The 24,697-nt window shown below is 39.7% G+C and overlaps 1 protein-coding gene across 1 annotated transcript in view; it reads left to right on the plus strand.

Moving 5' to 3' along the window:
• The window catches only part of cacna1ha (calcium channel, voltage-dependent, T type, alpha 1H subunit a), a 211,967-nt gene that overhangs the window by 92,862 nt on the left and 94,408 nt on the right, over positions 1 to 24,697 (plus strand). Inside the window, exons 3-5 of the mRNA XM_041817429.1 lie at positions 15,335 to 15,446; positions 16,287 to 16,420; positions 18,043 to 18,140. Coding sequence (XP_041673363.1) covers positions 15,335 to 15,446; positions 16,287 to 16,420; positions 18,043 to 18,140 — 344 coding nt within the window. The remainder of the gene's footprint in view (positions 1 to 15,334; positions 15,447 to 16,286; positions 16,421 to 18,042; positions 18,141 to 24,697) is intronic.

The raw sequence follows: 24,697 nt of genomic DNA on the forward strand, positions 1-24,697 counted from the left end.
ACATACAAACAAACAAAGATGCGGAACCCTTTCCATAACCCCCTGCTGATTTCATCGACGTGGGTAATTAGAGGAGAGAACCTGAATGACTCATAATGGAGAGAAAGAGACACAGAGAGGCTGTGATGTGTCCCGCTGTGCCACTGCAGACAGGAAGTGCTATGAAACCAGTGTTAATTTTGTTGACTAATTATTTTTGTTATAGTTTTCGTTAATAGCCTTTTTTTATCTGATGAAAACTAGACAGTAACTAATAAAAACAAGTGCACATAGACAAAAACTGAAACTAAATTAATTGACATTTTAGTCAACAAATAAAAACGAGACAAAAATGTTTGACAGAGACTATATCCAATCAGACCTAATTTCGTCATGGAGAAAGTAGGGGCAAGTTAGGCATATACCCAATCACAGCTACTTTGGCTGTATGGAAAGGTGGGATGAGATATGAGGGAGATCCAATCACAACTGCTTTTGCTGCGTAGTGGCAGGGTAAGTTGGGGAGAGATCCAATCAGTTGGCTAAATTTACTGTAAATTTCGTCAACTAAAATGTTGGGAAGATTCGTCAACTAAAACTAAACTAAAACTAAAACAATTTAGATGACTAAATTATGACTAAAACTAAAAGATATTTTTGGCAAAAGACTATAACTAAAACTAAATTAAAATGTGCTGTCAAAATTAACACTGTATGAGACAACAGAGAAGTGTCAAGTCGTATTGATAAGGACTTGGATCAATAAGGAGTGTCATCAAGGGTATCAGTGTTGTACGAAAGGCTCCTGTCGTCCCTGACTGAGCAGACAAAGCACTGAGGAGTTAGATGTTGTTTACCTTACATCCGTCAGAATTAAGTAAGTAGCCTACTAAATCCTACTAAGTATGATTCTTTGTCAAATGTGCTTCATATAAAGAAGTAAAGAATCAGCGCATTAGCGGTTAACGTCTGCGATGAGTGTGTTAGCAGTTAGCAATCGTGACTGGCATTAGCAGTTAGCATGCTAGCTAAAAAGAGCAAGTAAATTATATGTTTCTTTAGCATTGCTAACATATGCACCCTTTTTTGTCTTAGCTGTGCTGATATTCACAGTGTATGTCTAGTTATTATGGATGTTATTTGTGTTTTACTTTGCTATTACATGCTAGCATATAGAGTATATTGTTAGAGATAAACAGATGGTGTTTGATTTATATTATTATTTTTATAGACCACACACTCCCACACACTCCCATAAATGCAATGTTCTTCCTCAGCTGTATAAAAGTGGAATTAAAAGAGTCAACTCAAGGACAAAAACTGCACAAGAGTGTTCTCACAGACACACCCTCACCCAAAGTCAGCATTACAGTCCTTACTCAGTCCTCACCAACAGATATCGATACGAATTAACAATCTCCAATGCTACATGCCAGTGAGATATGATGCTAATGCAGTCTGAAAGTCCTGACTTGTTGACATGTACGCTGAAATGAAAATCGAGCCGTCATGCAGCTGAGACGTGGCCGCTACGCACCCACTCTGGTACAACTGTAAGTGGATATTAGGGGAATAAACAGTACAATAAAAAGTGAAAGAAATAAAGCGTGCTTAAAGAAAGAGATCTCTTTTTTTTAATTCCTCATCCAAACTTGCTGTTTGCTAACCCATATTATTAAATTGCACCAGGTACCAATAAAATCACAACACCGCCACTGCCAGTTCTCTCCGGCAAACCAATAACCATGAGTGATGGATACCACATTGATTTTGCTTTGATTTTTCTTGGAACACCACAGCTTTTTCCTTCCGTAACTGTTAAACTGTCAATCTGTGTGCTATTGACTCATTTGCCATCATGCTAACTCCTTCTGTAGCGCACAGACATGTATGTGGCATCTCAGTGGTGCCAAAGAATTTGCAAAAGTTTCTTCTTGGGACTTTGTGTCCTTTTTTATCTTTTGATCAACCAAAACACTCCTGCAGGCAGGTTTTATGATATAAGATGGCATGCAGCACTAATATTCAATGATAAAAGGAAGGATAAAGGACACAGCAACATTATTCAGAATTATTTTTATAATCTGTAACACAAATGTGTACACACATACACTTATTTTCACTCTGATGACACACACACTTACACACACACTACTGCCCTACTGATCGACCTGAGCAGAGTGCGTGATTAGGTTATTACATCTGATGGGATTGAGTTTGCTCTCCTCTAATGAAAGAGGGATAGACTGGAGCATGAAAAATGTGGGAAGGGGGAGCAGGGGAGGGGTGGCGTTAGAGAAATGGATTGCAGAAGAGCACGAGAGAAAACGACAGAGGAGGGAGGATGAGATAAAAAGATGGGGGTCATAAGGTACGAGCTGAGATAGTGGGGTGGATTATGCAGAGAAATTATGGTGGTAGTAGGGGGAAAAGATAAAGAGAAGGGGTGAAGGTTAGAGTCAAGGAAGTGAAAAAGGAGGGGGTAGAGGGAGGAGAATGCTGAAGTAGGAGGGGGGGTGTTTAATCCCTGTGACTTTTATACTGAAAAATGAAACACATTGAGGGTACAAATTGAATTTAAGTAAAGCCATGCCTTTTGACATCCTTTATGAGAACATGTCAGATTTGAAGCATAGTTAAACTGATACACGATGGATTAGCATATTGGAAAGGGAGCAATTTGGCTCTTTGTGGTGGCCAAATTCAACAGAATAAGGACAAATAATTTTACTTCTGTTACCATGGCAGAAAGCTTTTAGTGTCAGTGTTTTGGAGACTTGGAGACAAAGGTGGTGCATAAAAGCATATCATCACCACTTCTACTATAACTCCGTAACTGATACATTCTATTCACTTGTACTCATGTTATCATACAAGGCAACAGGATTAAACTTTGCTTGGTCTGTCAATTTAAAAAGATGCCACTGACTTGCCAAGTTTTGGTAAAAACTTCCAGTGACATTAGAAACTTCTACAGTAATTTAGAAGCTCAGTGTAGGGTCTTTGCTTGGGATCTGGAGGGTTGCAGGTCCCACTTCAGGGAGCCCTTTTAGTAAAGGTGCTGAAACTCCAATTGCTTAAGGCACTCGTCTGCATGCAGCGGCTTCATTATCATTATCTTGATTAGCGCTGCTCTATAGGATCCTGTTTGTGCATACCTATATTCCAGGCTCATATGCTCGTGTGCATAGCATGATCATGAATGATTACAGAGTGATCAACTGCCTTCCCTATGTAAACAACTCCCAGGAAGTGAAAGCACAGCAGTGGTTCATGAAGAAGTGCTATGTCGAGGTCCGTGTTTGTGTGATTCATAGAAGTCTTATAAAAAAATAAGGCTCAGTGTTCTTGACCTTTGACCTCAAAACTCTGAACAGGTCATCATTGAGTCATGGTAGACATTTGTGCAAAGTTTCAAGAAAATTCCTAAAATCGATCTTGAAGTACTGTGCTAATAGGCAAAATATGAACATTAGATTGGTGACCTAAATCTAGGACCTTCAACCTTCAAAATCTGATAATTTCACCCTTAACTCAGAGTGGACATATGTGCAAAGTTTTTAAACATCCCCTAGAGCACTTTTGAGATATAATATTCACATTTAAGGTATGAAAGTACCTAACATGAGGCCTAATGACCTATGATTTTGATCTATGACCTCCAAAATCTAATCAGTTAATCCTTGAGTCAGAGAGGACATTTTCATATATTGTGAAGGAAATCCCTTTAAGTTTTCTTGCGATATCGCACTCATAAGTAAGGGATGAAAATGAGGCCCAAATGCCTTGATTCTTGGCCTCCAGAATAAAATCAGTTAATTGCTTAGTCAGACTGGACATTGCACAGAGTTTATTGTAAATCCGAAAAAGCATTCCTGTGAAATCTAATCATAAGTAAGGCATGAACATGAGGCCCCATTATCTAAACTTTTGACTGCCAAAGTCTAACCAGTTTTTCTTAAATAAGGGTGAGCGTGTTGTGCGAAGTTTGAATTCAATACCACAGAGCATTCTTAAGGTAATACATTCACAAGAAGAGGATGAACATGAGGCCTAAGACCTCTGATTTTGATCTATAACCTCCAAAATTGAATTGATTAATCCTTGAGGCAGAGAGGACATATGAACATAGTTTGAAGGAAATCTCTTTAAGTTTTCTTGCGATATTGCACTCTCAAGTCAGGGATGAAAATGAGGCCCAAATATCAAAATTGTTTGCCTCCAGAATAAAATCAATGAATTGCTTAGTCAGAATGGACATTGCACAGATTTTATCGGACACCCACAAAGTTCTTTTTGAGAAATCTTGTTCAATACGGAAGGTATGAACATTAGGCTTCATCATCTAGACTGTTAACTGCCAGAATCTTATCAATTAGGGATAGAAAAGAGAAGACTTTTGCGCAAAGTCTGAAGTAAATTTAATAAAGCTTTCTTGTGATAATTGATACACAAGCAATATAGGGCCCAATGACTTTGATCTAATAGCCCTATTGGACTTTTACCAATTATTGATTTTTGGGGTTGGAGCCTCCAAAATTAAAATACTTTATCCTTGAATCAGAGAGGACATTTGCACATAGTTGAAAGGAAATTCCTCAAAGTATTTTTGAGATATCTCACTAACAAGCAAGGGATGAACATGAGGCCCAGTTACATGATCCTCCAGCCTTGGATATCGGCAGCAAGTAGCATAAAATTGAGAAACGTTTTTGGGTATTTATTGGGTATACTTTACACTTCATCCGTCGTAGATCTGCATTACTGTTTGCTTACTTGTAGTTTCAACCCTCTTGGATATAGATGCCACAACGATTAAGGCTATCCTGGTTCTAAATTATAGGCCAGCTCATTTGACTGAATGGGTACTAACATCATAAAGACAGTGCATCTGCTAAAAAGTGACTGTTCGGGTCTCATATAAGGGGGTTTTAAACTTGATCCTGTCTTAAACATCTAAACTATTGTCAAATACATTGAAATATCCATACAGTAGTTCCACAATAAGCCAGCCTAACACTTCTACATCTCTTTCTTCCATTTTTCCCTTTCCAATTGATCAGTATCCCACAATCGCTCCATTAATAACCCCCAAATCACTCCGATAACCCACCTCAGTATTGCAGATAGCACAGTTTCTTTCTTCATTCTTCAGTCTATGCTTGTTTGGATGCATAGATTTATCTCCCACAAGCCATTCATCTCCATATCCGAGTTAAAGTGCTGTGTGACTATCTACTGATCTGAATCTCTCGCACTGATTACCTCTTTTAAAGCACCAAATCTAGTGAAATGAACTGGAGAAAAATACGCTGAAATGCATCCGTTTAACAAAGAAATATCATGCCTCCTGTCCAGTTCAAACTTGTATCTTTGTGTGGATGGAGATACTACATGAAATTTTCCTCAGGCTGAAGCAAATAGGAGCGAGGGAGCCGCTAACCAGAGGGGACAGGCGAGATCTGCACCTTGTTGTGAGACAAAAGATGCTAAGATGTGGAGCAGAACAGGGTAGGTTCTGCTTGGAGGGAAACTGGAGGGAGAATAGAGATGGAACAGCTGTTAATGTGGTTTTGATTCAACAAAACAGCGTGTTTTCATCATAGTTATCAGTGCACAAACTGTGGATGAACTGCTGTGATAGAAGACAACTGGACGATTCTTCCTCTGCGGTGCTTCAGTGCTCCTTATATTGTTTACCGTGCCCTCTGCTCTGTCTGAACGCACCGGCACCAACCTGACAGCTCTACTGGAGTGGGCTTCACACTGTGTACGCACCGTGGAGTGGGCTTGACAGTGTGTGTGCGCTGTGAGACCTCTCCGGTGTATTCATACTCCTGTGCATCCGTGTATGCCTAAGAGGTTGTGTAGGGGGATTGTTGTTGTCTTGCATCAGCAGCCGCTTGTGTCAAAGTGTGTTTGTGTGTAAGCTGCAGTGAAGTTATTTCGATCATAAAAAAGGTGCAGCTATACATTATTTTTTTCCAATTGGAGAACAAACTTAGAAAATAAAAGCATACAAATATGCATTTGTTAATGTTTCATGTGCTAGTGTGTGCTGTTAGTGAATGTGTGTAAGTGTTATCACAGTCGCTGTGGGTGTGAGACTTTGCAGTGACAGAGTGTGGTGCAAATTTAACAGCCTATTACAAATATTTCATTGTTTTGTTTACCTTGGATGGCTTATATTGTTACATTTTAGCACAGCAGAAGCTGGAGATAATGACTGAGTCATTCTGTACTCATTGCTCAGTGAGAAATGAATGTAATTAGTGCTCCATATATCTTGTTTTTGCAAGCTTTCCTTCTGCCCCTGCCACGCGATTTATGTCATCATTTTGAGCATGTTTGTGTCTACCTGTGCCATTTAATCTCTCTCCAAAAGCTCGGATAAATGCACGAGGTAAAAGTCATTTATGTTTGCCCTTCAGCTACACATTGAATTGCTCCAGTTAAGAGACTTTGTTCCCACTGATAGGACACTGAGGTTTTACTCTGGATAAATGGACAGTCCATCACTGTATTCAACTAAAGCAAGCTGCAATTCTCTAAAATATGTGCAAGATCAGATGGGCAGAAACCAACTTCAGCAAGGCTCAAATGTTAGAATTCTCTTAGGGTGCGTTCACACCAGAGCTGTTTGGTCCGCTTTAACCAAACTTTCCCGGATAGTCCGGTTCGTTTCGAGTGGTGTGAATGCTCACACGAACTCTGGTGCAGATCAAAAAAGCGGACTCTGGACCGCCTGAAACAGGTGGTCTCGGTCTGCTCCCTAACAAACCCTGGTGCGGTTCATTGGAGGTGTGAACGCAAAGCAGACCAACTTGTGAACCAAAGGCAGGATGAGGCATAAACCGTAATGATATACGGATCTGTATGTGATTTAATACGCTCAAATACATATCGGTACCTCCCTTGGCATCTGGGTAGCCATGGCAACACGTCGTAGTCCATGCTGATTTATTCGTCTCGTGTACAGGACGACATGCTGGACAGCTCACCATCTTGCCGGCTGCTCATAATGCTGAAATAAAAGAGCAGAAACCACAAGACAGCGTAAATTCTGTGTTTTTTCATTGTCTATGTGGAAGAAAAGACCGGAGGAAGGAGTTTTGTCTTCTTCTACGCCTTCTTTTCTTTTTGGTCGCCGTTTGTGTCAACAGCGCCCCTAGCGGGCAGAGGTTGTAGGTGTTCAGACAGTTTGGTCCACTTGACCAAGAGAGCAGTGTGAATGTGAACCAAACCAAAGGAAAGTTCAACAATGTTGCCATTTCTGTTCCAAAACGGACTGAGTCCCCGGACTATCAGGTGTGAACACGACCTTCGTTTCCTATAAACATGCAGAGTAAAGTCCTGGGTCTATAAACGCTGTTTTTTGTTCATTTTCAAGACATAACCAAAGTAGTTTAGCATTTTCACTGCTCAGTAGTGAGATCTCCATTCAACTGTATTGCAGCAGGTGGCACAAACTGTGAAAAAATAAAATGAAAAAACAAGTAAAAAGAAATATCACTGTAGAAGAAGAGGGCTTCATGCCACTTTGCAAGGTCACTTGAGGCCCAAATATAAGTGCAGTAGAGCAGAGACAGCTACTAGCTAATTCTCTTATCGCAAAAAATACATTTTATGGACCAAAGTATTCAGCCACCTAACCATCCACTAGGGACTGTAATTAATTGGACTTAGCACCCCTTTTGCAGCTTTTCTGTGGAAACTTGTGCCTATTCATTCCATAGAGCATTTATGAAGTCAGTTACGAGAAGGCCTGGCTCGCAATTCCCGTTCTAGTTCTAGGGCTTTGCAGCACAGTCAAGTTCTTCCACACCAGACTCATCACACCATGTCTGTATAGTCCTTGCTTCCCTGTTGCCACAAAGTTCAAAGCATAGCATTGTCCAAGATGTCTTGGTATGTTAAAGCATTTAAGATTGGCCTTCACTAGAGATAAGGGGGAGAGCCCAAACTCCACAGAACCCATTTCTACTGCTCCACAGTCCAGTGTCAGTGTGCTTACACCAGTGGTTCTCAACTGATCCAGCCTCAGGACCCACCAGTCTGTCTTACAGCAGTTCGCGACCCAAGTTTCCAAACAGTCAACAACACGTTTAGTTAATTGAGTATGTTGCAGCTTTGAGCATGATTGGACACAAAATACCTGATATAAAAAAGAAAAGGGACAAAACTGACAAATTTCATACCCTCTTTACGCATCATCATGTGTCAATTGTTGCCAATTTTCCTGAGAACTTGTGACATTAATTCATTATCATTGGAAAAGTAGCCATTTATTGCAAGAAGAGGAGATAATTAGTTTATATATTGATCAAGCATTTAAATTTACCCAATTTCAAAGTAAAACAGGGTAAAATAAAATGTATCAATCCATGTCCAATAAGGACTTTAGGACTTATGACACCTTTTTTTTTTCCCAGACACCTAGTTGCAACCAACTGAAATCTGCTCCATGACCCACCTTTGGATCCCGACCCACCAGTTGAGAACCACGACTTTACATCAATCCATCTAAAACTTGGTGTTCAACTTGCTGACGTGAGAGAGAGTATTGGCTACTTTTATGCATCATGTGCCTTAGCAGTTATTGACCCCTCGCTGTTTATGTGGTCGTCTGTTGTTCCTAAACACTTCTACCTTCTAATAATATCAGTTCCAGTTGACTGTGGAATACTGTGTACCACACTTGAAGCCACTGAGCTCTTCACAACGACCCGTTTTGTATCACAAATGTTTTTAAGTGAAGACTGCATGGCTAGGTGCTTGATTCTATAGCAACAAGTCTGATTGAAACACCAGAATTCAATAATTAACAGGTGTGGCCAAATACTTTTGTCCATATCGTGTATCTTTCAACGTTGTTGCTATGGACACTTTCAGGAAATGCAATGGTTTTGACTTATTTAATGTTAAAATGTAATTATTGAAGTCTGCTAGCCTGTAAAAATGGTCAAGGATTTGCTAACAGAGCTGCTAGCTAGCTTGAGCATTTCGCAATTTGCAAATTGCGTCACTTCTGATTGTGCATACAGATTTTATCCATGTTACTGTTTTTACAGTATGTTATTGTTCAACAGCCATGAAGAAAAAGTCTCCTCAAACTTGTAGAAAAGCAGAAGTCCAGGCTAAGTTAGCGGCTAGTAGCATGATTCAGTGTTTTTTTGTTTTACATTAAGTGGTCTTAAACTGTTCCAAACATGTGTTTGCTCATTTTTTAAGTATCCAGTATGCAGTTTATGCTTTGTTAAAGTTTTGAAGTGTCAAATTATTAAGACTGAGGTTGTTGGAGAACTTTAAAAAGGTTAGCTTACTGTCTCACCGATCTTATTGCAAACAACAGTACACAAGGTTTTCCCCATGGCAAATAGTTAGTTAGCAAATAAACAAAACTGCTGTTTGACATAACAGTAGCTAAGAATTTATTTTTATATGTGAACTACCAAAAAGTTGTTTTGGCTTCAAGCTAATTCCTTCCTAACAGCTTTAGATGCATATTAAAATGGGAGAGATGAAAAGATGATGATTTGTCAGATACCCTAATATTATATGACTCACAACCAGCTTTTTACCCTATGCATGACATCAGAGATTGCAGTGTGAAAATGCCAAGTCTGAACCATCACCCAGTTCTAAATCCATGAAGAACAACAATGCCCTACATCCAGTGTGACACAGCGTGGACATCATTTGATTTCCTTAGAGTGCAGAGGCATCAATCGACCTTAGCTTGTGAGACCAGGAGCATTTTGCACCAGGCACGGATTAGTTTCCACCGCATGAAAGCTCCTCAGAGTACACTTCCGTCGCGCTCAGCTACATGGAAAAGCATTTCTATGTTTCTGAATCTGAGCGTTTGTATGTGAATGTCTCGGTGTTTGACAGATGCTAAACAAAATGTGAGAAAACAAACACCAGCATCTATTTTGCTTTCTGATAAATGCAAAGCATTACTGAGCTCCCTTTGCTGCTCCTGCCTGGCTTGACTTTGAGGACTTAAACATTAATGCTTGTGTGCGTCTATGCATGCATACAGCTGTGTATGTGTGCTCGTGTGTGGGAGAGCTGGAGACAGAAGGGGGCTCAGGAGGTGTTGACTGTGGAGATTAAAGAGGAATTAGAGAGAGCAGAGCGCAGGGAGGCACAGAGCAACACTGGAGGGAGAGAGAAAGAGAGAGAGAGTTTCTCTGAATATTCAAATCTCTCATTTTCATTCCGCAGATTACTGAATCTTTGATCTGTGGAGAAAAGAGCGAGCCTGTGTCGCTAGACTTCGTGTGCATGCGTGTCTTTTTAAAGGATGAAAGCGACAGACTGACCCAGGGTCATTTACATGTAAATGAAAATGTGGTTTTGTCTTAGATTTAATACTCACGACACACATTGTAAGTTAATGTGATGTTAACAGGGATGTAGGAAGGTGATAATACATGTGGGGGGCTCAAATGTTCGTATGAAATACAAATGTGCTCAGAGATTGCAATCATATGAAAGTTAATCATCCCAAAAAGTGAAATCATTTAATCTTTTCTCAACTAGGGGTACAGAAGACGTAGGGCATTCACACCTGAACACAATCCAAACCACATAAGGACCAAGCAAGGGAAGTGAACCAAATCAGCAATGCACTGTAAGATGGATTTGGCTGGATATTTTAGCAAAACACAGCTAAATGCAGGCTCATAGTATCTGTAAAATTGGCTAGCAGAGTGCGGCTAGCACTAGCCATGCTGGCACCAGTAGTCTTTGGCCCTCCTTGCAGGTTAACACCCACAAATCTGTGCTGAATGTTGTTACACGTTGCTGCATTTGACATGCCAGTTTAATCCGCTGAACTCTTAGATATTTTCAGATTATTTTGTATCGCCTGGACTTTTTGTCTTTAAAAGCTAAAACCCTGTGATGCACAGTCAGGCTCTAAGCATTCTTTTCTTCATGACAACCTGGGATTTATGGGAGTATAAAGAGAAAAGAAAAAACGCTGATGTTTACGAAGAAATCCTTGCGCTTCTTTGTGTCGGTTACATTTTTGCCATGATTCAAAGCAGTTCGGAGTTACTGTTGTGAATTTGTTCTTTAAAGACCCTGAAAAGTCACCCAAGTTCCAGGCTCATCAGAAAAGCCTTCATAATGGCTAAGAAGACATAGATAGTGTCAATACAACTGCACAACAACCTCAGCAACTTTAACTGACACGGCCTACATATAACTTTATCTCTATTTCTCAGTTAAATGTATTGCCAAACTGTGCTGTTACATTCCTCACAGCACTGTTGTGTATTTCCCGGGTCGTAAGGTAACATTGGGCTAATAGCTAGTAGCAGGTGGCTAGGTTGTACTACATTTGGCCTGCTTTGACGCATGAACCAAATGAAAAGAACAACAGTGTTGCAACTTCACCTGTAACTCTCACAGTCCACCAAAATTTACCTGTAAGCTAACATTAGCATAAAACCGTGCCTTAGCTTACATTATAGTCTGAAAGTCTTACAGTACAATAGGAGGGACACAAATATGTACTGCAGCTAAAGTTAGCCAGCTAACGGTTTTGTTCAGAAGGATTTGACTGAATGCTAGCAATCACTGATGTAATTTAGCAACATTAGCACCTAATTTACCTTGACTAGCTGTTAGTGTATCAAATAACATTAAGTACAAGGTACAGCAAAGTCAACATTCAGCAAACTTATAGATCTTTTGTATCTGAAATCACAATTTCTGTCCTGCCCCAGCTCAGATGGCAAAAGGGACATGCTACTTACGGGATGCCAGCGCTAAATAAATACTCCTGTCTTTAAATTGCCTTAACTGTGTAGTGCACATTTGTACAAGGAAAGTTAAGAAAACTTGAAAAGTCAGTATTCAATGCCTGCAAGTATTTTCTGAAGTGTAAATTGTGTACATTTGCAACGGCAGCTCCTGATAGACTAACGCAAGCAAATACAGGTGTTATGGTTTAAAATGTGGCCATGTGCACAGGCGACTTTTGACCCAATGGGATGTTGAAAACAGAAAGAGTATGCACTGATGCCTCTTTATGTAGTCTGATGAGCATATTTTGATATTTTAAGGAAAAACTAAACAAAGAGATTGACAGCTACACAGACTGTAGATTGTTTTAAGCTCAACACAGTAGCCTAATGCAAACACTGCTACTTCCAACCTCCATTGTAGTGAGTGACACTAGAATTTATGTGTCGCAGCACTAAAGCTAGCCAATACCGCTGTAAGCTAGTTTTGCTGTTGTTTATGGTACTGCTAACAAATTGTTAGCTTCAAACTACTTTGTTAGCTATCAAGTTAAGCAAAACAGTGTTGTATCAAAACAGCATTAGAGACTTTCCTACCACAGGATAATGTCTGCTGTGTGAATATGTAGCAGATGTAGCAGAGCTTATAATGCTTCTGAGGAATTGCTTCATTAAAAGCTTACGGTTTTAGCATCATCTCTTAACTGGAATAACCCTTTAACATACCACTCATCACATCTCACGCTGCCTTTAAAAACTCCCTGTTTTTACTGGTGGCACCATGGCTAATTTCTCCCTTTAATTCTTTTTAAAATGTGCCTCCAGAGGATAAGCAGCAAGGTTTGGATTCTTCCTGCCTCCCACAGTAGTGCTGCTTCTGTCAGCGTGAACATCCAGCTGCTGCATACCACAGCAATGGGAGCTTGGCACACTCACTGGCAGAGACCTTTTTTTAATTTTTTTTCTACAGAAAAATATAGCAGGTCGTCTAGTCTCCCACGATATGGTCTTATAAATTTGTGAGAATAAGGAGATATGCTGCATCTATAAAGTTTAAAGCCCTAGATAGACACAAACAGTGCATAAAACAATGAAAACTTCTACACTTACTTCACCGTCATGGTATATCTCAGGACATCTATGTATTTTACTTTCCTCATGATAGTTGTAAGTTCTTAGCTAATGCTGATCTTATCTGATGAGTACATGAATGCTAATATTGCTTAGTTGTTATGTGATCAAAGATTATGTGATGTCAAGCATGTTGCCTCTTGTAGTATGACTAGATTTTCTTCTAGAATTTCACTTTTTCGTCTCTTTACCTGGAAGCAGTGAACTGAAAACAGTCAAAGCCCCTAAATATACAGTCAGGTGCAGAAGTTTAAGGCATGTAGGGTGCTAAGGATTCCTCACAGGCCTGATGTGCCACCACCCAGGGCTGGAGCTAATTCAAGCTCACTTGACCTTGCTAGCCAAGGTCAAGCTCAATGGCATCTCTTTCATTTGGGTCTTTTTACCCCTGGTAATATCACTGGTGGTTTTCAGGCCCTTGGGACATCCATAGCACAGCTAAGGGCTAGTGACAACCCTACTACCTGCCTGGACAGTACCTTAAGCCGTGCTTACTTGCCACATCCACCCCTTACTCCACCCTAAAGTTCTTTACTTAGTTATTTTTCAAAATATTATTTTCCCATGCTCCTGGTAATATGCAAAGAAATCCAGAGCACGTCCTGGATTAGGGCCAATTCTCCGTCCTGCATGATGGTGCCCTCAAGCGGATTTACTAGCCACGTCTACAACTTATTTCAGCCTCAATTTTTGGCCTGAACATGCCTGAAAATTCTATGAAGTACCGTATAAAACATAATGGGCAACAGTCCGGCAGAACAGGCTGGACGTCTCTGGCACAGAGACATGATAAATACCTTTATCTTTTTATTTGTGAATCCCTGATTGGACGTATACCATCCTAAATTACATCTATGCTGAACTGGACCACTGAACATTACCAAACCTGCTCCACGGACTGTCTGATGCTTCAAGTCCCAAGGGTTTACCCTGAATTTGGTAAATTTGTGTTCAATTTATGTGCTCCTAAAATGTGGAACAATCTACAACAAAGTCTTAAGATCGACTCTTTAATTTCTCTGGTACAATTTATGATGATGATCTTTTATTGTGCCCTTTTTGTTCAGACTTTGCATAAATTTCCACCATGGCTCAAAGATGAACTAATTAGATTTTCGAGGTCAAGGGTTGAGATCATTGGGCCTGATATTCAACCCTTGCATATCAGATTTGTGCTCTGCTTTCACTGTCCAAATACTGTATACATCGGCATATAACAACCCAGCAATAGTTCTAATTAACCTTATTTTAACACCCTACCCTGAGCACTATGTAGAAGGCAAATGGCTACTGCGGAATGGTCAGTGGGTTGGATTTTTAAAGGGAGCAAAGCAGAGAGAATTAAAAAAGGGCTACTATTTTTTATCCATTTATATGTATAGAAAACCCTAGTTGGAGTGCCACTGTAGAATCGGTTGTCTCTTAGTAGCTCTTGCAGTCTCATGTCAATGGTTTCTTGGGCAAGACAGTTAACCCCCTATTGACACCAGTGCTGCATGGGTGCAGAGTGAATGGTTATGAATATGATTAATTAATACTAATGGACGCTCTGGGTAAGTGTGACCCACAGTGTAGAGTAGTCATATGACCAGAAAAGTGTGTATGTGACTTGTTCTTACTCTTACTGGTATATTGAAGCAATCTGTGTAAAATTCAGAGGTCATTAACTCGCGTTTCTTACTTGAATGGTAATTCAAATCCAAAGTTATTTGTTCTACAACTGACTTAGCATACCAGATAAATACACGTATTTGGTGTGTATTTGTGTTTTGGACACACTCTAAGCTATCATCAGCAAAATATTTCAATTATACAATCATGACACACTTTGCTCTTTGAATTCTTCCATTCGTCTTGCTAAAAATACTTAAGGATTGCTTTTTAAATTATGGAAATGGGTGTGTTGACATGCAGTCTATATATATTCTGTTAATTAGTTTGGGTTTTATAGTTATTATGGGGAAGGGTGTGGTGATATGCTGTCTATTTTTACTCTGTTTATTAGTTGGGATTTTATATCCTGGTTGTGTTTAGGGTATTCCATTGTGTTGTCAGTGCTACCACAGTGGATTTATGTGTTTGTGGTAGGTTGCAACAACTGATCTAGTGTTTTTCATCAGGGCATGTATCCCTGCATTATCTTTTGGAATAAAGAGTCAAATGTCTGTCTCTGCAGGTCCCAGTGTGGCACACAGACTCAGGGATTGATTATATTTGGAGCTTAAAATGTAGACTAAAGGACACTGAAATAAAGAAGCTGTGACCTCTTACTGCTTTGTCCTTAGAAGATAATCACAGAAGTGGTCCAGAAGGGTTTAAACAAGTGACACAAGCAGAAAGAGATCATAAAGAGAACTCATAAGTGTTGTTTTTTGTCTAACTTGTATTAAGCATGTAGTCCTTCATGTTCTGTTGTGAATGATTCCAAATGATCGATGTGTTTTGGCCTTAACCTACCCTTCCACATGGTTCGAGCACATATCCATGCTGGTGATCCTGCTGAACTGCGTCACTCTGGGGATGTTCCAGCCCTGTGAGGACGTCAGCTGCCAGTCGGAGTGGTGCCGCATCCTACAGGTCAGTCAGACTCCCACACACTCATAACTGGGCACGCAGAAAGTTTGGTGTTCATTTCACTCCAAGAAAAAGATGACATTCAAAATATTTGCTTTGACGCTGGCTCTAAGTGCAGAATTAGATACTGCATACTAAATGTGCCAGGTTATGTAAAATGTAGACAGTATTATTTAATTTTAAATGGGGGTTCACTATAGGAGTCTCCACATAAGTTACATTTAGTCACGGTGAAACGCATACCAGTGAAAACCAGAAATCCCATACATTATATGGCACATAACCCATAGCACATAATCAGCTTTAAAGCACACAATAGAAACACAAGAACAAAATAAGAACATTATGATGCTCCTGCACTCACAGCCTTGAAATATTACTCTGTTTTAGGTGCTGAGAAAGGATTTGAAAATCAAGAAAAAAATTAAAAATTGTGACAAAGTGGCACTCCAAACATCTTTTGTTCTTTCCTCATTGTCTTTCCCCATTTGTTTCAGAATTGCCCTTCCTGTAGAGTGATGTTGATTCTTAGCACGCTGCGACGCTCTCATTACACTCAAACACAGCCGTTCTCTTTGCTGTGGTAGATGTCTAATTAATTGAGACGCAGCTATAACCATGCTTAGCTAGAGCTGTTCCCTGCTGGGATAAAACTAAGTAATGGAGACTTTTTTTAGATAACCTCCACTGGCTCTTTCACAGCTTCTTCCAGAATTAGACTACATATTGATGAGGGAATTTAACAAGGACCTGACCTTTTCTTTTCTTTTCTGTCTTCAAGATGTCAGTTTCAGTGTAAGATATTAATGTTGTCTTTCTGTTCGTTCTTCTCATCACGCTCAGGTTTTGGACGACTGCATCTTTGCTTTCTTCGCTGTGGAGATGGTCATCAAGATGGTGGCTTTGGGTATTTTTGGTCCCAACTGTTACCTTGGAGACAAGTGGAACCAGCTTGACTTTGTCATCGTCATGGCAGGGTTAGTATATCCCAATGCTTTTAATGCTCACAATGCAGATATTGCTACTTTTTTCTGTCTATTGCATCTAGAGAGAAGTACGGAAGCCATATGAGGACATCCATCCAAACATTTTCTGTGATTTGAATTTCTGTCATCAATCAGTGTCAGTATCTTGAAAAAACAAACAGATAGTACCTGTTTCCATATAAAAACAGAGCTAAACATGACATGTGGTTATGCTGTATATCCACTCGGGCCTTCTGAAGAGTAGCAGCCCAATGAGAACTAAGCAACACTTTCCTCAACATAAAGTAGTGTGGACACAACATTCAATCAGAACAAAAAAAAAAAAAAAAAAAGAAATGCTTTGAGTGGTTTTATTTAAACTAAACACAAGTCCACTCCACCTCAGAGATTAAGCCATTAGACCAGAGGTGTCAAACTCAAGGCCCAGGGGCCAAATCCGGCCCATGGTACAGTTACATCCGGCCCACCAGATCCTATCATATTTATAACTGGCCCACTGGTTTAAGGTCTGCAGATTTCCTCCAGTTTAAAAAAGTAAACTTAACCATGTGGATTTGAAATATCCTAGTTAGGACATTAATTAAAGTAAAAGTTAAAATAATTAGATAAAAAGTCAGGAATGTGGTAAAATTCATTTATATTTTCATTTCATATTCTAAATTTTGTATCCCACAGTTATGATGCAAAGTTATGGTTTTGACATTTTATTTCATTTGTTGACATTTTCAATTCATAATTTTGCCTTTTTAATCTTATTTTTTTCACCTTTAAAATCCCGAAATTTAATTTTTAAGTAATATTTTGACCTTTTAAAGTCATGATTTTTAATTTTTTTTCACATTTTGAACTTTTAAGCTTCTTACTTTGACTTTTATCTCATAATTTGACCTTTGAGAACCTCAATTTAAAATTTTAAGTTATATTTTAAATTTTAAAACTCCAAATATAAATGCTTTTCTTACACTTTGACATTTTAAACCAATGATTTTGAATTTATCTCATATTCTGACTGTTAAGAACCATGATTTCAATATTCCATCTCATATAATTGCCTTTTAAAAACATTATTTTGACTTTTAATGCCATATTTTTAACCTTTTGAGCTAATAAGTTTGAATTTTAATCTCAGATTTTGAGCCTTTAAACGTATCATTTTTGACCTTTTCAATCTCAAAATCCTTATCGTAAGTGCTAAGGTTTTTTTTCCCCCATAATTCATTGCTGGTGAAAATGAGGTTGACAGTTTATGGTTAACTGTGGACCCTGCTCGGCCCTCATGTTGGACCCAAATTCAGAATTCGGCCCCTGCTGTGATTGAGTTTGACATCCCTGCATTAGACCATGCTATAAAATAAATCAGATTTTTCCAATCATGCTACCACAACAACCATCCCTGACCCACCACTGTACTTTCACTTTTCAGCAACATTATACCTCACAGAGGCATTTAACCACCAGGCAGTAGTTCCACTTTATATCTGCAATACTCTCTCTACTTTTCTCTTGTGTGCTAACCAACTGTTGCGCTAGAAATTTCCTGAGGGATAAATAAAGTTCTTTTGATTCTGATTTAAAAACCCTGCCGTTCCATCTTTCTCTGCCTTTGTCTTCAGGGTGATGGAGTATTCTCTGGACGGCCATAATGCCAGTCTGTCAGCCATCCGCACAGTCAGAGTCCTCAGGCCGCTGCGAGCCATCAACAGAGTGCCAAGTAAGTCCCTGTAAATCCATGAGGACCATTAGAAACACTTGGCAAGCATTGTGTAACATTATATTTTTCAACTGCGATGCATAATTTTCACCTAACATTACTGTGATACTGTTCTCTGTAATATAAGCCAAACTCGAAGAAAAAATGCCACATTTCAACGTCTGTATTCTCTCGCTCTCTCTCTGTAAATTGACTGTTCATCAAGGAGTCGATGCATTGCTTTAGTCGAACTCCCAGAGGCTCCGCTGTGGAGTGTGAGCTCACACATTGTTTGTCATGATCCCATGGCTCTGTGACAGAAGACGCCATTTATCTACAGCTAAAAAAGGTTACGCTGACATTGGTGTCATAACAACATACAGGATTAAAACAGTGACAGTCTTGGATCCTGTTGGGGCCCTAGGCAGAAATTCACAAGGGGCCCCTTCATCCAGTGTTCATCACCAGAATGTCATGAACAATCAAACCAACAAAAAAGAGAAATTTGACTTTTTTTCACTTCCAGGGTTCCCATTAGTTTTATTTTCAACATATAAAGAACACTGTGAACCTCTCAAGTTCCCTTTTTTTACCACTTCTTTTTCCACTCCCAGATAGATCATTCCTCTTTATTTTTCTTACGAGAATTTCACTGACAAATGTAGGGTTTTCCAGGAATAATGCATGTGACAATTACCCTCAATTTCCACATATTCTGTGTCCATAGGATTATGTTTGCACTTCTGTTTTGCTCCAACAGCTTTGACGTGTTAAAAGTAAGGACCAAGTCATATAGTATTTCCCTACAGACCCAAGCATAATACCAGATTTTATCCGAGTTCAAAAACATCAATTCTTCTTCAAAGAAACTAAGGTCCAAAACTTTGATAAAGATCTACATGACCAAAACATGTGACAACGAGGGCGGCTGGGTCAGCACTAGAGTAAATCTTTGCCAATTCCTTGTTGGAGTAGTGGAGCAACACTAAACTGGATGAACACAAACGGATAAAATGTATACTTTAGAAATTATGTTTTCCCAAGTTTCATTCAAAATAAGCACCCCGATACCAGCCTCCCAGAATGTTTTAGGTTTGTCCCATTTATGGAGAAGTTTTCTTTGGATCAAGTTGTATAATTCAGAAATCAAGTCTTTCTCGAGTGGATTAATGTTACGTATTGAATATGACTTTTCTTCTGGGGGGCGGTAAGGGTAGCATGGAAAATGCTTGGAGGCAAAGCTGTAGATATTTTAAGTCATGAGAATTCAGCAAGCTGTAATCCTGGCAAGGTAATGTAAATGTAATGAAGCCTTTACTGGGAAGCAAGACGTTAAAGAAAACTAGACCATTTGTACGCCACAATGAAAATGCTGGGTCTAGTTGAGACAGCCTGGTTAAACATAATAGTAACAATAATAACTACTAAATTTACATTTAAATCCTGATTCTTATTTTTAGTACTCAGGAAAGTGGTGCCGTCAGAAATGAATGAATTAGATTTATCCGGCCTGCTAGAAATAGGGAGCTTCAACCATCTATCCAAGTCAGTTGTAACTCATTCCAATAAAATTTTATGTTTATGGTTTGAAATGCCTTTCCATTCAAATTTTAAGACAAATTTTTAAGTTGATGATCAGAAAAAAACACTTTTTCCCCAAATATTTTGTAAAATACACATGTACTGTGTTTAGTTGGCACCATCATATAAGTGAAGGACTGGAGCCCTTTTCTTAAATATTAAACACCAAACACTTATTTTCCTGCATTCTGACCAGTTTTATGATGTATATTTGTGCATTTTCTGCACTGGGGAGATGGTGAATTAACACAGATGTAGTAGCACCAGAGCCCATTAGCAGATCGTCAGTATATTCTATTTCTTCACAATCTAAGATCATCCTGTTGAGCACCCCGCATGACCAATAAATGGACAATAAAATGCATTTTTAACAGAGATTATTACAAACATGATTTTACAGCATTTAATGGCATTAATTCTGTGTATGTTTTGTTATTATTGTTATAACTTTCTTAGATATATGAGGGTTAGAAAAGTGTGTGTGTGTGGGGGGGGTTGCAAGATCACACATTAACAACAAAGTGAGAACATCATGTGATTAACAGGTTTCTTTCATTTGGATATTACCCAGTGATATTATTTTGCTTCTGTAATGGGTGAGTACATTAGGTGACTAAAGGGTTTATGTTTTCTCAAAAGGATTCGCGCCGCACATCTAAGATTAACTTCTCTTTGTCTATAGTGTCATAAGACCTCTGGGACCTTCTGACTGACCGATGACCTGTGGCTTGCATCACTTGTTGAAACAGTGATTAGATTTACCAATTAGGTCTTGCATTGTGTTGTAATTTGAAACTGACTGGATTCTCTGTGTTTGATATCCTGTTTTGGTCTGCTCAGATTGATGTGGCTCAGGCTGCTGAAAATAGATTCGCCACTTATCTCGAGCAGAGCAGAGGGAAGTGGTGGTTCTGGCACATGCTGAAAACAGATCATGTCATGTACCGTGGAAGCCTAAAGACTGACGAAAGAGGCTGTGATTTGCTCCGGAGTGTGTGGAGCAGATGACCTATAAGTGGAAACTGGAAGTTGGCAGAGTAACAGGTGCTGTCAGATGGGGCCCCCCTGGGGAGGTTTCCTACTGTCACTGCAAACTTTGCACAATTTTAGCCGCTGCTGTGTTTTTAAGTTTGTCTGCCCTCAAGGCCTCTGACCTAAGCAGGGTCTTCTAGCAGTTGTCTGCCTTCCACCAGTTCACATTAGTTGCCTGGTTGTTTCTGGGTTCAGGCCTCTGCCGTAAGCCGTTTTGATCGATACAGCGCTCAGATTTTCACAGCGTTTAAAGATTTATGTCATACTTGCTGTCTGAGCCTGATGTCAACTTGTTTATTTTTTCTGATTTAGCCAACTTTAGGTTAGTAAAACAAGATTTATTACAAAAAAATCAATTCTTACAATGTTGGAAACCCACGGGAGTACTGTGGGAGGTATTTGTAATACATTGACTGAGTTTGTTGCCATGGTAACAGATGCCTGTGTGCCATCTGGCTAAAGCAAGCAGTGTTTGTGTGTGTTTGAGCGATGGCCACACTTTCCCAGAATCCGCCAGTGGCTGGCATGTGACACAAGTTGACCCAAGATTCTCCTACACCAATGATGACGTTATGTGATTGTGTGCATGCGCAAGTATCTAGAACACAATCACAAAGCATGGCAGGTTGTCTGTTTCCCTCCAGCTATCATCAATAAAAGTCTCACACACGTTTAATGCATTGTTGTATTCCTGTGGGGACTGAAAACGTAACATTTACCTTGGTTTAAAGCTAACAGAGGCCCTGAGAAACCATTCTGACAACCTTGGACTGAATGAAGTAGCACTTGTATTATTGTAACCAGTTTTCAGCTGCTCCCTGAAGGGTCTAAACCTTGGAGGTAGATGAAGACAGAGGAAATAAAGGGAAGAGAATTGCAATGAGAATGAAAAAGAAAGGTATGACTCGGGGATGAAAACTCAAGGTCAGTGTGTAGACACACAAATACAACAGAGATCACAGACACCAGTATCTGAAACACTTCCTATGCTACCTCAAATGTGGGATGTGGTACGTATCTGCAAGTACACCAGTCTACGCAGCAGTCCATCCATCCATTATCTAGACCACTTATCCAATTTAGAGTCGCAGGGGGCTGGAGCTGATCCCAGCTGTTATTAGGTGAGAGGTGGGGTACATACATCCTGGACTGGTCACCAGTCAATATCAGATATGTGGTTGATCCCTAATTACAAATTCAGGAGGTAAAACAGGCTGTGAAATTAATGTGTTCACAGGTTCACAAGAGGCCCTTTTGGGGATATTGAGTTGTCTTTCCTTCCTCTATTTACCACTTTGTATAAATCTGTTTATGACTACTTATGTGTTTCCTTTTCCACCTTACTTGTGATTAAGGATGATTTGTTGCTGTAGCTGCAGATTTCCCTCCTAATTTACCGTCTCTGCTTGTCTCTACCCGATCTACTTTCATTCTGTCTTTCTGTTTGTCTTTCTGCCTAAGTGGATGGGAAGTAGACAGATGAACATTTGTTTCTGTTCTGTAGCCAAGATGCAGTCATCCACTCTCTCTGGGCCCTATTTTCTTGGCGGGATGCAACAACCAGCAAATGCCATCAGACTGTTCTCTTGTTCCGACCTTGGTGTTTGTTTTTCCCATCTGTTACGTGTTTTGGTATCAGGTGCAGGGTTCAGGGTACACAGGTGGGAAGTAAATTCAGACAAGACAGAACAAAGCTATTCGTTGCTATTTTGGTACGAAATGAGTCCCAGACGTGCTGAAAATAGATCTCTCTAAACTCTACTTAAATTCCACTGAGGCCTGTGTGATAATGGCAGGTGACATGTTATGGGACATGAGTTTGCTGGTTCCAAGAAAACTCAAAATGCACTAATGGATGCTAGATAAACTTCCTGAACTCATCGGAGTCTAATTCAGGATGGCACACCTAAGGTTGTCAAAATTTAGACATTTTAAGACAACGGCCTTCCTTGATTTGTTTTCAACCCAAGTCCTTGAAGACTGTGTTAAAAGTCCTGTTGCCATATCCTGCAAGTTGCACTGCGGCATGTATACAGCGCCTATAAAAAGTGTTTACCCCTAAAATGTTTTTACATTTTACTGATTTTATGAATTAATCATGGTCCAGCCAATTGGTGCTAGTAGTCTCACAATTAGTGAAATGGGAATCACCTGAGTGCAGTTAATGTGCCTTAAGTGATTTTAGTACAAAGACACCTGTATTGTGAAGGTCCAGTCACTGGTTAATCAGTATTCCTGGCTACCATTACACCATGAAGACAAAAGAACACTCCAAGCAACTCAGAAAAGGTTATTAAAAAGTATAAGTAAGGAGATGTATTCAAACAAATTTCCAAGGCTCTGAACATCCTCCAGAGTTCAGTTAAATTCATCATCAAGAAGTATAGCTGAAGGAAACTTTGATTAAATCTCCACTAGAGTTCACCAAAAGGCATGTGGGAGACTCCATGGTCAAGTGGAAGAAAGTTATTTGGTCTGATGAGACCCAAAATGATACTTTTTGGCCATCAGTCAATACACTATGTTTGGCGGACACCAAACACACCATCCCCACTGTGAAGCACAGTGGTGGCACCATCATGCTGTAGGGATGCTTCTTTTCAGCCAACCCTGGAAGGCTTGTAAAAGTAGAGGGTAAAATGAATGCGGCAAAATATAGTAAAATCCTGCAGGACAGTCTTACTCAGTCTGCAAGAGAACTTTGGGTTGGGATTAGATTTATTTTCAGTGCCCCCGTATGTCATGGAGCAGATAATTGCATGGTTAGGCGTAGGACCAGCTGGTTGAAACATGGCTTTAAATGAGTGACAGTTTGGATCACTGGTGCACTAACTCCCATCGTGATTGAGAAACAAGATCTTGAATACCATATTTTAATAGTGACTGGTAAAAATGTGAGTGACCAGTAGATTTTTGAATCCGCCAGCCACAGTGGCAGGTAGGTGAAAAAGTCAATTTCTAACCTTGATCCAACAGGACTGTACAGTGCAACATATATGTCACAAATGCTACAAGAAAAGTGGTCTATGCTAAGAGCTTGACACCCCCTATTGCACAGGTGCGATGACAAGGTGAGAGAGGTGCGTGCATGCCAGAAGCGCAGTTTTAGTTGTTGCCACAAAAACTTCACTTTGATTTGAGATTTTAAATTCATGCCCAGTCTTTTTATATTTTTGGCACATTTCCAATTCAAGCGGAATGTTATTTCCTCTCGTCATGCGTAATCCTCTGCGTCTGGACTGCGGGCGGCTGCACTCCACAGCTGATACAATGGTGAGAAAGTGACCTGAAGCAGCTTAAACATTACAGTGGTCATCACATTGAAGAGGAGCACTGCTTTAATCCCAAGTTTCTGATTAAGGCAGGAAGGCTGGACGATGCTAAAACTGAGTATCATCTCTCTCCAATTACACACGGATGTTCACAGTGAGTTGGCTGTCAGTGAGAGGACAGAGCGCTCAGTTTGCCCTAACTTCTGATTGAAGATTGACGTATAAAAGGATGCATTTTCTCTTCACTTATATTGTAGCTGCTGCTGTTTGGTTAACAAGCCAACATACGTCTGAATTTAGCATACAGGTCCGATATTATACAGACGGACAGATAGCAGTGTGACAAAGAGAAGAGGGAGAGAGAGAGACAGGAGCGCGGAGGAGTAGATCAATACATCCAACACTGCATGAACTTTATGTGTATTGTTAGGGTAAAGACACGATTTGGTGATAGATGTTTTGTTTTATTTACCATTTAACTCCAGTAGTACTGGTTTTGTGATTACACTGTGTTAGAGAGAAAAGAGGGATCTGTTCATTTACATTAGCTCTATAAACATCAGACCACAGTGTGATTGAACAATATGGAATAATAATGTTAAAAATATTTTCCTATTACTCTGAGAATCAGTAAATATGTAAGGGGTGTCCAAACTATGGCCTGTGGGCCAACTGTGGCCTTTGGTCCTTTTG

Source organism: Cheilinus undulatus, linkage group 21, assembly GCF_018320785.1.
Source record: "Cheilinus undulatus linkage group 21, ASM1832078v1, whole genome shotgun sequence".
Taxonomy (NCBI): domain Eukaryota; kingdom Metazoa; phylum Chordata; class Actinopteri; order Labriformes; family Labridae; genus Cheilinus; species Cheilinus undulatus.